At 38.0% G+C, this 15,804-nt stretch overlaps 1 protein-coding gene across 4 annotated transcripts in view; it reads right to left on the reverse strand.

Moving 5' to 3' along the window:
* The window catches only part of LOC108423446 (zinc finger DHHC-type palmitoyltransferase 14), a 71,621-nt gene that overhangs the window by 4,386 nt on the left and 51,431 nt on the right, over positions 1-15,804 (reverse strand). For 3 of the 4 annotated variants that reach the window (XM_017690740.2, XM_017690738.2, XM_017690739.2), the window contains one exon: positions 9,741-9,843. In XM_017690740.2, coding sequence (XP_017546229.1) covers positions 9,741-9,843 — 103 coding nt within the window. Of the gene's footprint in view, positions 1-8,564; positions 8,846-9,740; positions 9,844-15,804 lie in introns of those variants that run through there. The other variant, XM_037542275.1, reaches the window with a different exon arrangement.

The raw sequence follows: 15,804 nt of genomic DNA on the forward strand, positions 1-15,804 counted from the left end.
GAACTGAACTGCATTCAAAACAACGACTGCTTTGAAAGGACTCTTGAAAAAAGCCTACAGCTCAGCCTTTCCAGGAACTGATTTTAATTGCCAGGAGACATGATGCAAAGTCCAACTTTGAGGAAAAAGAAAAGGAAACTTCACAGCTGATCATATTCCTAAGCTGAAGAACTCAATTTGTGTGCAAAAAAAATGTCTTACCACGACTTATGAGTTATCTACATAGCTTACTTTTCACAACCAACCGTAAATCATTTCACCATCTGCTTTAGATGAAGCAGTATCAGCTTCTAGCTTCATGCACTGCTGACAAACAACACTGAAACTATATCCGAGCAGGATCGAACTATATCCATGAGGCATTTCAATTCTTTCAACAAAAGATTGGTGGAGCAGTAGAGCAAATTCTCCTAGATTAGGATTAATAACTTACTAAAATCACCACTGAAATCATTTCTGGCATTACTGTATGTTTCATATTGTAGTTCCACAGTCTGAATGATACTACAGCATTTTTAACCACAGACTTTGCTTCTGTATCTTATACTGATGGTCAAACTGATGGCCTCTGCTGTTATTGTTTGCTATCCAGTGTCAGCTGGAGGAGGACGGGTTCTCCTATTGAGTCTTTGTTCCTCTCAAGGTTTCTTCCTATTGCTCTTAAGGAGTCTTTCCTTGCCACCGTCTCCATGAGGGCTTGGACCAGGATTTTTCTGTAAAGCTGTTTTGTGACAACTCCTTTTGTAAAAAGCGCTATATAAATAAACTTTGACTGGACTTTAATAGCGCTGCAAAGTGCTACAGTAGTTAGCAGACCATAGTAAAGATTATTAACGGTGTAGACTGGCCATCGAAAGTCTGGGAGCACCATGTCTTCTTCAGAAATTAGTGAGCGAGAGTGGGTAGCATCGGTCTCCATAGCGTCTCCACTGCATTTGGCTTTTTTACACTTGGAGATATAATCAATCAAGATGCATTAAGTGGGCAAGTGTAAAGAGGCTCACAGTCACAAATACGATCCATACATACTGCTTTCATTAAAATAAACTTGGTTAGTCTTTAATATGTTAAAAGGACTCTCTGGCCAAAATGAAACATTTCATCTTCACTACATCTGTTGTAGATATGCCCAATCTATTATTCTCCATAATTAGTGTGTCCGGATTAAAAACAAAGACCTTCTGATGATGCATCTTGAAAGTGTGAAAGAAAAATTAGAGCTGCTTTGGGGAGGAAACATAAAAGGTGGCCTGTTTGACATGGTATTTAAAAGGGTCTACATCAGGGCCTGTGTTAGCAGTCAGGAGTTCTTTATTGCAGTGGGATGTTTTAAAGGGATGGAAGCGGATTTCCAGTGGCTGTATAAAGTATTTGTGTAATGCATGTTTGGTATTGTAGTGAGAAAACAGATGGACAAAAGCACAAAAAGGACACAAATTTAAGATTTCTGGCAAACTGATGAGGCTGGGGGATGCAATGCTGGGCTACAGGATATTACAGAACATGACAAATAACATGTTAAAACGTTTTAAGCCACAGTGCTGCTTTAAGTCACTGCAAACTGACAACGATTCTGAAAATTATACGGTCGTGCTGAAAAGCTAGGTGTCCAACTTTGGCCGGCAGGGTATGTCAAGCATATTAAACTTAAGAATGCTTCATGCTGCCATCACATGAGCACAGCACAAGATTATTTTCCAAGAACAAGAAAATCAGCCTGTTTACTATGTCCAATCACCCTGTGGCAGTGGTTTGAAGTGGTATGAACTCTCCTGGCCTCTATAAGTCATGCTGCTTCTCCTACCCTCCAGTTTCCAAGTGTCAGACTGTCAACCATCATACGGACTAAAGAAAGTGATGTGATGTGCTATGCTGTCCTGCTCCAATAGGACACACACTGCTGTCGTGCTGTCATATGTTGCAAGATGTGGTACTGTATGCAGGACACAGTTATACATAACAGGAATATTTAACCTTCCATTTCTCTTGATGAAAGATTAAATAAGGAGGTCATCACACTGGCATCGTCTATAATTTGATATTCATCACTGCAATGTTTTGGTAATACAACTTAATTATTAAGATGTGGCTTCATTATTAATCGTCTGGTTCTGACCCATTTTTCTCTCAGGTGTACACAAGTAATTCACTCATGTAATTCCACGCTAATTAAAACAGATCTTTTACAGAGATGTATTAGTAGGCAGGTCCGCTTTAGAGTTAAGGGAGAATTTCCAACAGGAATGTCACAAAAACAAAAAAAACTACCTTAGAGACAATCAAAGGCCGACTAAAGTAGGCTGGTGGCATGTCCTGGTTACCCATAATCGAAGTGATAGATTGTCACTGATCAAAGAAAAACAAGTATCTCCAAAACCATTTGGTTTTTACACTTTTTACACTAATGTAAGTCAATGTAAAGAGATTTTACTATTTCGTTCTAAGAGATTTAGAGCATTTCTATTGGTCCATACATCATGGAATTCCAAAATAAAGCACAGCTGGTGTGTTGCAATAATGTAGAAAAATAAAAAAGTGACAAAATGGAATTGCATGGTTTTCTTTGGACAGCGACGATATTCTACTGCAGTACAAATTAAGAGGTTGAGTGGCAGCGTACATTAATAACACAATTACTGGAACTACTTACAATATAATCCCAATTACATATTGGAAGTTAGTGCATCTGCCCCAGACCAGACATTCATATATCCCTGCTGAAGAACTAGTCATCGCACAGTACTTAGAGACTGGATGGGCATTATAAAGCATTACAGACTCTCTTATATTTTCAGTATTTAGTTTGACTCTCGCAACCAGATGGTGGACATTAATAAAATGCAACTTTCATTCAGTGTATATTGGTGGCAGTAAGGTTTCACTGGATAGGTTCACCACATTTGAGGGGTTAAAAATGTGCGGCATGCACCAGAGTTCAATGCAGCCTCATACTGTTGTAAAACAGAGAATCTATAATTACTTATGTATAGAATGCTCAACATTTACATCTTGCATAATGTGGCTCTGGCTAACTTGTTAGAGGAAAAGGGGCAGGGCTAGATATATAATCCAGCTCAATTTCTATTTAAGAAGGATAAAGGGAGAAGCTGAATTCTTATGTTCATTATATTCTTATATATGTTTTCACTATGTTTAACATATATCTCACCCAAACTTCCAGATCACATTAAAGGCCTTTTCCTGAGAGAGTGCATGGGTGCTGCTGCATACCAGAGCAGCAGGCACAGATCAGACCCATACAATTCTCAGACTACGGGTGAAGTTAGGGAGGCAGCGATATCTTTTTTTTTTTGTTTGTTTTTTAGGCAGAGTATGTTTTGTAATAGTCTCAGATACAGAGCCTGATACCATACTGGGTAGAATTAAGATGTTAGTGCGAGTGAGTATAATGTACCATAACACTTGAATCATTAAAATCTAGCTGTTTTTAAATGAAGTGCAGTATCGAGCTATGCTAACATTATTTACCTCGGATTGAGAGAAGCGGGTTTTGTTCCACATCAGAAAAGCGTTTCTGTACAGCTGTGAGTAAAGTATGTTTCATAGTTTTGATCCTCATCTGTCTCAACAACTGTCCTTGTTGCCCAGTGAGAGAGAGAATCACATCCAAGGCTAATGCATAAAAGGAGCTCACGTTTTGTGTGGGTGGAGTCCTCCGATTGGCTGTAAATGACTGACCTCTAAAGCCAGACTAAACCAAAAAAAAAAAAAAAAAAAAAAAAAAAAGGCGGTGATGTACATGGTAGAACAATACAGTCTGCAAAATATTTTACAAATACAAATGCAAAACCCCGCTTTAACCTTTATACCTTAAGATTCTATCCAGTTAAACAGAGTAAAATTGCATATACAGACTTGCAAATGTTGACTTTTTCGCCTCCGTTTTGCTAGCCTATGTGTTTCCACCCATAACTGTGGAAGTGATTGTATGTGTTTAAAAATAAAATTACACAAAACCGAGCTGGAAACTAAGAAGGAATGTTTAAAGTGACCGAGTCAGGTACATTTTGCTGTGTGAGCAGAGCCACCTTCACTGTCAGCTTGGGTCATCTGTTCATTAGCTGGGTAGCGTACACTAGGCTTATGTGACATGATATCAGGTGGTATTAGATGTTCGTATCAGTGTATTTTTATGAGGTTGAGTATGAGTACATGAGCATGATACCGGGCCAATACCAGACACCAGTATTAGTACTGATGCATCCCTAGTTAACCCTGTACATTACGTAATGTACACAACACTTTAAAAATAAGCACAACATTTAGTAGAAATCAATAACTAAATAGCATTCACAATTGCCCATGAACAAAATGCATGCTAACCAATAACCTGAACAAATCTGAGGCAGTTGGTTCTCAAACTGGTCTTCTGGGATACCCAAAATACTCTGCCCACCTCAAACTATTACGCCTGATTCTTTAAATTTGTTAAACAAAAGATTTTAGGTCTGCAACTTTGCCAATTCTAATTTTATCCTTCAAACAAAACCAAAACTTTTCTGTTGTTGGTGGTAAACTTGCCATCTTCAGTTGGCTAAGTAGCAGTCTCTGCTTGAAAGAGTCATTTCTGGTACCTGTAGCAGCAGGTGGTAAGCATCTGAACCTTTGCATCTGAATGTTTGATGCAAGTGGATACAGTTCTTAACGCCTTCACATTCACGACTATGATAACACCGTTTTAATCAAGGCAGGTCCATTTATAGACACACACGCTTCCAGAATCATCTCTCTGGACACACGATTTCCTGCTGCTACAAATACAGCTTTTGTGATCAAATGAAGCCATGAAGTCATGTTTCAAACTGTGAAACCAACTGACTTCAAAAAAGCCTTTATCTCTTCCCAGAAAGCTAAACCTTACGGCTGAACAGGAACAAAGAGCTACACATGCTCAGGTCCGCTCCACTCTTAGGGACTAAGCCACACTGCCAGCCCTCAAAGCTCTGCTTCTTATCTATGTTATTTTCAGTGAAGATGTTCTTTTTTCCATTCTAAAATTAATGTCTGTAATTATAACCCCAAAGCAGACTAATCGATCAGCAGACTGTCCTGGAAGTTAAACATCAGATAATTCTAGAAATAACACAGCACAACACAGTGGTATAACCCAGAGACTGTATTATAAAGGTAGTAGGCAGTTTAACCATCTGCACCCAGACCCAGTGACAGGTGTGAACAAGTCACAACCGAGTCATCTACATACCATCAATGCTCATATCTCCCTTTGCCTGCTGAGATCAAAACCAGACCCGAACCTGTACAAAGACATTCTTTCGCATCACATTCTTGCTTTATCCATGGGGAACCTACGTCATGAGATAGCCAAGCACTATTTATAGTAAATATGAGTGGGCGAAATGGTAAAAAAAATAAAATAAAATAAAATAAATAAATAAATGATAAAAGATAAATGAAATTTCTGCTGGGTTCAGCATCACTATTTGCTTCCCATTAAAACTATTTTTACATGCTTGATAAGCCTTATTATGTTGGAAGGTCCCTTCATTATTTAATAAGAACCATTTTTATCAACCAAATTAAATCTGAAATATCTGCATTTTGCAAAATAGTACAGACAATCTAACATTAGCCCTGTGATTGCAGCTAAAAAAAAACGGGCTAAATCTTCGTTGGAATTTCCCGTTCCACCTTAAAAGGAGCTTCATATATTCTGGCACCTGTACAAGTGCCTGAATGTAACTGCTGCACTATTTAAGGTAGGACGGCAAGAGGCAAATTTCAGTTTCTCAAGTCATTTGTCTCATATGTGGGCAACATATATTTTTGTGCCTCTGACTGTTAGACAACTGCTGGAATTTGGAAAATATTATAGTCATTCACGTTTCAGTAGCAGCTGGTCCGTGGCTTGCTGTGGACACAAGGCCATGAGACCGCAATGCCATCTGATGCAGCCATCTGAGTCAGGTGGCTCTTCGGGCAATATGAGAGGAAGTGCTGCAAATGGTCTGGTGTCCACGTTAGGCTAACAAACATTCCTGCCTCAGGCATGTCGCTGATAGGAATATTGCGCCGTATGCACTGTTTATATGTTTGTGGCATTTTGGTATAACGGCTGTGATGAAACTCATATCTAAAGAATTTCAGCTAGTATGTTGCTGTTGTTGGAACAAAATTAGACAAAAAACCTTACAGGAGAAGGAAAATCTAATCAAATCAAATTTATTTGTATAGCGCTTTTTACAGCAGATGCTGTCGCAAAGCAGCTTCACAGAATTCCAGGAAAGACAGAGTTTTAACAAGAAGTGTTAAAAAAAAATAAATAAATAAAAAATCTACTTTTAATGCAAGTCAACCAGAACCTGGACCAGGACCTTTTTCTCCCAGAGTAATTCTGGGTCACATCTGTACATTCATTCATCATGAAATTTACACAATGTATAGGAGACAATGGGTATTTTCAAATTATGTCAAAAACTTGTTCTGAAAACTGAAACTGTTAGTCCGGTTTCTTACTTTTAGGTACTGCAAATATATCTCAATTTATTAGGCCTGCATAATGAAGGTGCAGTATAACAAAACAGTATGCTTTCTGTCTTCAGTCTCTTCTGATCAAGTACAACAAACGTCTGATTAAATGCGAAAACTCAGACAGTTCAAAGCCTTCCACTTCATCTTCTCTTTATGCTCTGGATACTGGATGTAATGTCGCAGTTCCCAATTAATCTAAACTGGGGCTGAGAGTCAATGCAAAATGTTGATTCTCCAGTTCCAGGCAGTTAGGAATCAAGAGTCAATGCTTAAGCTTAGGACAATGATTCCACACAGTGACATAGCGGACATGCAAGTGTGAGATTTATGGCTGTCACTGTCTAGACAGTCCGTATGAAAAATGTGTCATTCCACTACACCCACATCAGTGGACTGTAAAAAAAATAAAAAAACAAAAAAGTAAAATGTGAAATCTGCAACAAGAAAGTGTCTTATAATTAAACAATACTGCCAGCGCTGAAACATCTACCCACCTGAAGGAGCTGACGGAAAAGAATCAGGAAACCTTACAGTTAAACTATCCTGTTATTAGTAAACCTAATAGGCCTTTAAATTAAACCGGCATGTCCTCGAGGTGGCAGTTAATAAGACAAGGTATTCCCTTGTCATTCACATAATGGCATAATTATGCACTGTTGCATTTTTTCTTTATTTTGCTGGACCTCATTCCCTATGGAATGAAATCGAGAAATAAAGTCTGTGTGTATCGACTCGATCACGTCAAATCAGAATCAATTTCTACTTCAATCAAAGAATCAAAGAGTCCCAAGTGGACAAAACACTTCCATACTCTTCTGAAACTACACAGCCAGTTACAGAGCATGTCTTTCATAGCTAGGCCCAACGCTACCTCCACCATGCCTTACAGATGAGGTGGCGTTTTAAAATCATCAGCAAATGATTTCTCTACATTTTAACTTCTCCATTACGACTGGAGAATGCGTGACATTTGCATTATAACCAGTACATAAAACGTGAAATACAATTCTATTGGCTCATATCATATATTTTTTTAACCTGTTCTTTTCTGTTGTTGGTGGTGGCGGGAAACTTTTATAAGTCTACACCAAGATTTCTCTTTCTTTGCTATGCGTGATGTGTGAGCTACGACTGACAGAATCCTTCTTTGGGCTGCCCACCGCTCCGGGCAAGTGTGCTCACTGCTCCCTAGTGTGTGTGCGCATTCACTAGTGTGTATGTGGCGTTTCAATGCACGGATGGGTTAAATGTGGAGGTGATATTTCCCCTTTGTGGGACTAATAAGGGTAACTTAACTGGAAACATTATAAAATTTGAACGACAGTTTAAGGAACTGCCTTAATGCTTATGGACATTTAAAATGAAGGGGTGCTTTAAATCCAGAATAAAACATAGAAGCAAAATTCTTTCATGCACTCGACAAATTGTTACTACATTTGTCTGTTTTTCATCTTAAAAACAGAGCTGATTCAGCATTTATCTTAGTTTTTGTTTTTCAGAGGGCACTGTACATACACACCCAAATAAATACATCTATCAGAATTTCTGCGTAAGTACAACAAGGGTTAAGACACTGGAAACAATGTTAGTTGCAAGCGTTGTTGAGAGAAAATGTGCGTCCGTCAGAAAGAAGGGTGATACACATTCTGGAGCCACCTCACACTATCACAAATCTCTTCCAGCCTTCCCTGCTGCTGACCTACTTCTACAGCACCACACCAAATCCCACTGCACGCCATAAGGGGAAATAGAGGAGAAGGGGACAAATGCAATAGATTTGTCTAAACCATAACATCACAGCGGGTGAAAGTAACAAAAATGAAACGATGAAGCTCATGTGATAAACTCTGGTGGCGAAAACACAGAGAAATTTAATAAATAAAAAAAACAAAAAAAAAAACAGGATGACCTGAAGGCAAAATAGCTTTTTAATGTCAATAATTTTATGTAAACAGCAAGTTTGAAGTTAAAGACAATTATGAAAAGTGCCAGCAGGTTTGACAGACACTGCTGAAATGCTTGAATGAGTAATGAATGAAAAACAGAACATCCTATAAGACAGCCTAACTCTTTATTAGTGAAATAACCTCTCAGTTTACTGTTACATTTATCAGATCAAGGTTATGTCAATTCACATCTCATCACTTCTGTTATTTCTGTACCGACAGAAAAACCACGATCTGAACTGGAAATAGACTGATATCGAGTGACAGGTTAAACGTGCTGAGCGATATGAGTGTCTTGTTGAGGGAAGCTGGAGTATTTGTTTTCCTATCCTGATGGCTAAGTACAGGCTGTACTAAGAGGAAGCTGAGCTGCAATTTCTCAGGGGAGACTAGAAGAGAGAGTCAGACAAAGAAGAAACGTCAAGGAATAAGAAAGAATGACAGAATTACCATGAACTCACAGCCTCATTCATTTTCATGTCCAGCACATAACAGAAAGCACATCCTGAAACAATTACTGACCTGAGCAATAATGATATGGTATCGCCATCAATGGCCGAAAAATTCAAAGTAAAGCTCAGACAATAATTTTTATGTGTCAGTCCAAAATTATAATAGCATATTTCAAAAAGCTGAGGAGGAGGAACAGAAACTGAAAGCCGAATCTTACTCAAAAAAAGCAGGCAGACATTTAAAGAGCGTGGAAAAAAAAAAAAAAAAACACTGGACAATCTAGAAAGAAAAACATTGTGGTGTTGCTGAGCTTGTGTTAGGGGGCTGCTAATTTGCATATTCACAAGCAGCTGCGACAGCCACTTATTGGTAACTTAATGTCTGGTTTTGTTAGAATAAGGGCTCACTGATCAAAACTGCCCATTTGGTTTGGCTGCTAGTGCTGGTGTCCATCAACCTGGCAGGTTATTTATTGTCTGTTGTTGTCTACTATCAGCATTCCTTCGATATCTGATACAGGCTACTATCCACTTGTACTGCTATGGAGCTAGAAAGCCCTAAAGGTTAATTCTGAACTGGCTCTATGATGTTTAAACAAGGAGGTCAGAAAGAATTCAAGCAGTTCAGTTCAGTTTCTGAGCAAATCAATCACAATCTTTTCATTTTCTTTTTTAAGTTATCAAACTGTACTTCAGCTTCTTTTTCCATCTCTTCTGTTGTCATAACATCCTATGGATGTTGGAAACAGAGAATGGGAAACCCTGACACTGCAGCTGTGTTCTATTAAACGTGACATGAGTTCAGTAACATTGTCTGCAGGCTCAAGCTTACCATGTGCGTCTGGGACTGAGTGGCACCGTACATTGTGATGCCGTTGGTGGGAGGCGCAGGCTGGGGCGTATCAGGCAGGACGAAGCCTCTTCTGTCAATGAGACTATGGAAAGAAACAAAGACTCTTATATGCAATCACTTAAAAGTGAGTGATGCTAAACTGGGGTCAAAACTTTGCCTGATATTTCTAAGATCGATTGTCTTGGCACTTTTAAAAATCATCTTAAAGCACACTTATTTATTTTACTGCATTTATGCAGAAGTGCAATTAAAGTTTATCTTTAGTTTTTTTTGTTTAACTAAGTTTACTGCTGCTGTTCATTTTTCCAGTAATTTGTTTACTTTGTCATTTTTTTCAGTGCATGCATTTTACTAATCGTTTTTTCCATGACCCATATTTTATTTGTCTTTCATTTTTGTGTTTCATGTGTATTTTTGTTAGTTACTTTTCATTCTGTAAAGCATTATGTACAGTTGACAAGATAATGTGCTATATAAATAAAATGCAGCACTGTGCAAAAGTCAGAGAGCACCCCTTTACTTACTAAACTTCGTCAAAATGGCCTTAAGTGCAGGTCAAAACAAAAGAAAAACATGGTTTTAAACAAAATACACATTTTTCCAGCATTTAGTGTGTCCACCCTTCAACTTTATTACAGCTTCCATTCTTTTCAGAGGACTTGCTTTGAGTTTTTCAAAGAAATTTGCAGAATTTTTTTTTTTTTAATTCTCCACAGTTCAGTTTTAAACATTTGTCTGCTTCTCACAATCCAAGCAATCCCAAGTAAAATGTTACATTCATCAGTCCATAAAACTTTACACCACATCTTAAAGTTCCAGTTTTGGTGTTCCAAAGCAGATTTTCTTCCTTGTCTGTCTCCTTTTCTCAGTGAGATTCTTCTAGACAGCTACACATCCTTTCAGACCCAAAGCGCTGAGTTGTCTTCTCACAGTGGAAGGTTGGACAGAAACACTTGTGGATGTTTTCAGATCTGAAGCAGCTTGATTTTCTCCTCTCTCTCAAAGCTTTAAGTGCTGTTTATCTGTTGAGTCAAACAGTTTTGGTGGTCTACCAGGTCTTGCGTGGTTGTAACGAGCCCCATTTTCTCTATAACTAATAATCTTAATGCATTTGCCCATTTTTTCTTTTCTTTTGAATTTGAAGTGCAAATAGAGTATCTCATATCTAAAATCAACTGAATAAAAGCAAGGGTGGTCTTTGACTTTTGCACGTTATTGTATACAACTATTATTATTATAAAACACTACCAGTATCTTTAACTGGTCAAAGTAACAACGAGACACAAGCAAGGCAGTGTAATAATAGCATAAAGGAAAATAAATGGTTGGGATTGGGTTGAGATGACAGGCCATTCCACACAATGAGCAGTGTTTCAGACAGTAAATGGTACTGCACAGTTAATGTTACAGCACAGCATCTATTCAAGAAAGACCCATGACAAAGTCTGCCATGAGAGCACAGAAAGCACACAAGTCATCTAGAGAAAGTCTGTATGATTTAAAAACTTACAATGTGTCATATCATCCCTGAGCGAATGCTGATATGGGTGAACGGTGAAGAATGGCACTGAATGGCAGCGCAGGGCAGAGCAGAGAAGGTTAATGAGCAGCCGAAAGCCTATTTATCCACTCCGAGTCATTCTTAAAGGAATGCCTCACTAAAGTGGAGGTCACTCAATGCACAACATCTACTGACATACAGCAGGGACAGTGCAGTTCAATGAACTGTTACAAGCATGGTCAAACAATACAGTCAGAGCAGCTCTGTCACAGAGCACTGCAGTCACACCGCATAAACCAGCAGGAAAAGGTGCAGTGGAGCCAGTAAATGCACTGAAATGACTAAATGCAAATGAAAATGGCACCTCTGAAAATGTGCCTGTAGAGTACGGCAGTACGATAGGGACATTTTATTACTACACTAGGGATGCTCAACCAGATCTGGCAGATTTTGATCCAATTTCTCACTTTTTTTTGGCTAATCTGGGTTTCAATTCATAAATATTATAATTAACGTATGGACGTATGGCAGGTTAGTTCACTCTTACTGCAACTGAATGCAGCTGCTACACCTGCACCAAAATATAACAGCATAATGACACATGACTCATTGTGCTAAATATCTAGACATATCACTTTCAATGTAGCACTGTAACATGTATTTCAATTATGTGTGATATATATTATGTGTATTATAATTATGTTATATAAAAAGACAACTGAAGAATTTAAAATGCTGGTTTGGCTGCTTATATTAACTTTTTTTTTTTTAAAGAGGAAGTAAAGAAAATGTGCTTGTCTTGTGATGAAAAAAAAAGTAGTGAGCATCAGTCATAAAACTCCATGAATACCGCATCACTATGTGAATGTGATAAATAGCATATTAAACATATTTAATATGAAGCTCAATTAATTACATATTATTTTAAAGCCCACTACATCCACCCATCCATTTTCTAAGCCGCTTCCCCCTCAGGATCGCGGGCCCCCTACATTTACTTGTATTTTATTTTCCCCCTCTGGGCTCCACTTACAATGTTTACTTGGGTTTTTGTACCAAACACAGACATAATCCAATTTGAATTAAACAGACCGTTTTTAATACTGTGCCTTTAAGACTGGTGTGTAAATGACCTCTTGTGATTGGCTGCTCTGCATTCAAAAAGCAGTCTGAGCTGAAACCTCAGCGTGAACAGGTGGGGCTAAACTACAGTCGGCTAGATAGGCAGATGTTTGTAAAGGCGGATTGAAAACAAGCTGTTTTTGCAGTTTCAATTCCATGGAGAGTGAATGTCATTTCGATATTTGGTAATATTTGCATACTATATCAAGCTCTTCAAGGAGAATGTGGCTTTCTATGATATGGGCCCTTTAAATATATTATGCTATTAAATATATTAAAACCCATTATTGGTAAAACTTCAAAGTCCTGTTGTGTTTTTTTTACCATGCCTTATGTCAAGGGCATCCAATCTTATCCACAAAGGGCCAATACGGCTGCAGTTTCTCCTTTCAGACTTCATTCCACTTGCTTAATCAGTGGGTCTGTCTTCAAACAATTGATCAGGTGTGCTCTGTGTTGTTGGAAAGAAAGCCTGCAGCAGCCCTTTGCGGATAAAATCAATAACCTCTGTCTTATTTCATCCTAAAGACCTGGCACTTTCCATGAACAGCGTTCAATTTTTGGCCCATTTTATTTTTTTAAGAGTAATAAAGAGTCTTTCTGTGAAAAGTGAAAGGGCATTAATGAGCATTTACATGATAAAATGTCTAAAAAAAACTATATTAAAACTTTGCAGTAATTTCTAAGCAATTTAAAGTTAAATTTAATATTAACAGAATTATTTTCCCCTATTGATTTATTCAATTTCACAAAAAGTCACGTGTCCCACATTTTAAACACAGCCTTGTTACCAAAACCTATTCTCTCTCTTTAAAATGGAACATTTCTTTTAATATAGTATACAGGAATTTATTATTTTCTGCAAAATGACTGACAGTATTCCGTTTTCTTAAATAACACACAAAAAAATTGACATGGCTGCATGGATGAAGCTTGATCATTCAACCCAGTTACCAAAATTATTGGGTAACACTTTATTTGAAGGCTACCTACATAAGGGCTTCATAACACACTCATAAGCACTGAATAATGTGTTTATGAAGCACTACTTGAACATTTATTAAGTGCTTATGTCGGTTCTCGCAACCTGACATAAGATGTTTTATGAAATAAATGACATTGTACTGACATAATATGAATAAACCTTGAACATATTTACAGCACTAAACACATTTAAACTCTATACATAATTGCATCAATCATCTTATCTATGCCATGGAGGGAAGAGGGGGTGGTTTCCAGGCATATTTCACCTGATATCAATACAATGTCGTCTTAAGAATGCTGACATAAATAGTTATGTATAGTGTTTTAAACATGTTTAGTGCTGTAAATATGTTCAACGTTTATTCTTATTATGTCAGTACAATGTCATTTATTTCATAAAACATCTTATGTCAGGTTGCGAGAACCGACATAAGCACTTAATAAATGTTCAAGTAGTGCTTCATAAACGCATTATTCAGTGCTTATGAGTGTGTTATGAAGCCCTTATGTAGGTAGCCTTCAAATAAACGGTTAGCAATTATTGTTAGGAAAGAAAGAATATATATTTATATTTTTTTAATTTGTGTAAACCACATGGTTATAAGTAGTTATCATGCAACATGTGCACCTTGTCAAGCTAACCACTCCTGAATGTCAGCTTATTTTAGGTTTGTAACTGTGTTACATGCAACCCTGTTACAGTTTTTCAACTTTCAATTTAGATTTTTATTTTTTTTTACAGAAAATGAAATGAAAATGGTTTGAAACGCAGATTCTGAAATGAAAACATTTGAATTAAAGCTATTTCTGAACTTTCCCTCTGAACTTCTGCTCTATGTTGTATATTTTATGTGCTGTTCTACTGCGTTAACATCAACATAATGATGTCTGGTGAACCTTGTTAATCAGTCATTTTTGTCAGTCTTGAAACATTTCATTTAGCAATTTATGCTAGCAGAAGTGTCAATCTGGTAATGAGAGGCATCAGATAGGTCTGAAATATAGAAAACACAATGAAAATTTGGAGTTTTATTATTTGTTTGAAAGGTTCAAAAAGCATTTCATAAAAACAGCATGTCTCAAAGGTAAGGGAACACCCATATAAAAAGAAAATGGTTTGGTAGGTGGTGATCCAATTTCACACACAAGCTGTGGGGGAAGGGGGAAACCTGTTAGGCCCGGCTGCCAAAATGGTGATCATCTTGAATGCCACCATCGTGGATTAAACGCCAGATTACAGATGGGGAGGCAGGTGTGTGTGACTCATCCAACTGGCTGAAGATTTCACCAGAAATTTTATTATTTTATATGGGTTTCCTTATGTTTGAGACACCCTGTATATGTAATTATATGCACTAATGGGGTCAGTCGTGAGTTGGAGGTTAGAGAACCAGCCTAGCAGCCGGAAGGCTGTTGGTTCCATCCCCTGAGCCGACAGGACATGACCTAACCCCCAACTGCTCCCTGGGTGCTGTGGATAGGGCTCCTGTCCGCTCTGGGCAAGTGTGCTCACTGCCCCCTTGTGTGCGAGTGTTCACTAGTGTGTATGTGGGTGTTTCACTGCACAGATGTGTTAAACACAGAGGTGAATTTCCCTTTTACTTTACTTGCTTGAAAATAATGAATTCAGTTAACACAGCCTTTTAAATGCCATTTATATATCTCCCTGAAAACTGGTAACAGGCACTTATTCTGATAAATCCTTTGTCAAGAAATACCAAGTTTTGAGGCATAAAATGGATTCACTCACAAAAACTTGGATCACTGATGATTGATCAGCATTCTGAACATTTTCTTATAATCTTATTTGCATATTGCAGCATACTGCACTCCGAGTATCGCAAAGGCCAAGAAGCAACAAATGATATACTACACAGCCCAAATGCAGAATGTACCGTTCTGTACATGGAGTACAGAAAGATGTATTAGTTTGCACTTAAAAAGCTTTCCAGCCATTCATCTTCCCCCTCGCTCTGTGGACTCTCTTAAGCTGTTAATGACCTTTAACTGATGTGTGACAGCTCAGCCGCTCACTCTGCAAGAACTTACGCTGTTAGGAAAAGAGAAGTGGTGTGCTGGAGTGCAGATAACAAGTGATAGGGGATATCTATGAACGAGTGTGCATAAAAAGGAAAAGCCCTCAGCAGCGCCCGTGATGAAAACATGAGTGAAGGCACGTACGTTTAGACTGTGAGCACCAACAAAAGTGGAAGTTAAAGTGGGCATCCTCATTCTATCTCCCATATCAAAATACTGAAGTGGTCAATTGACAAAGCATCCCCTCTATTCTACAGCTCACCAGAGATATGATACTTCTGGTAAAAAAGCTTCACCTTAAATCCACTATCAAAGAGTGATTTACAAGTGTTAAGCATACGACAGGACAAAAAATAACCTTTGCACACAAATGTAAACTAAAACAGCTGAGACAAT

Source organism: Pygocentrus nattereri, chromosome 10, assembly GCF_015220715.1.
Source record: "Pygocentrus nattereri isolate fPygNat1 chromosome 10, fPygNat1.pri, whole genome shotgun sequence".
NCBI classification, from domain to species: domain Eukaryota; kingdom Metazoa; phylum Chordata; class Actinopteri; order Characiformes; family Serrasalmidae; genus Pygocentrus; species Pygocentrus nattereri.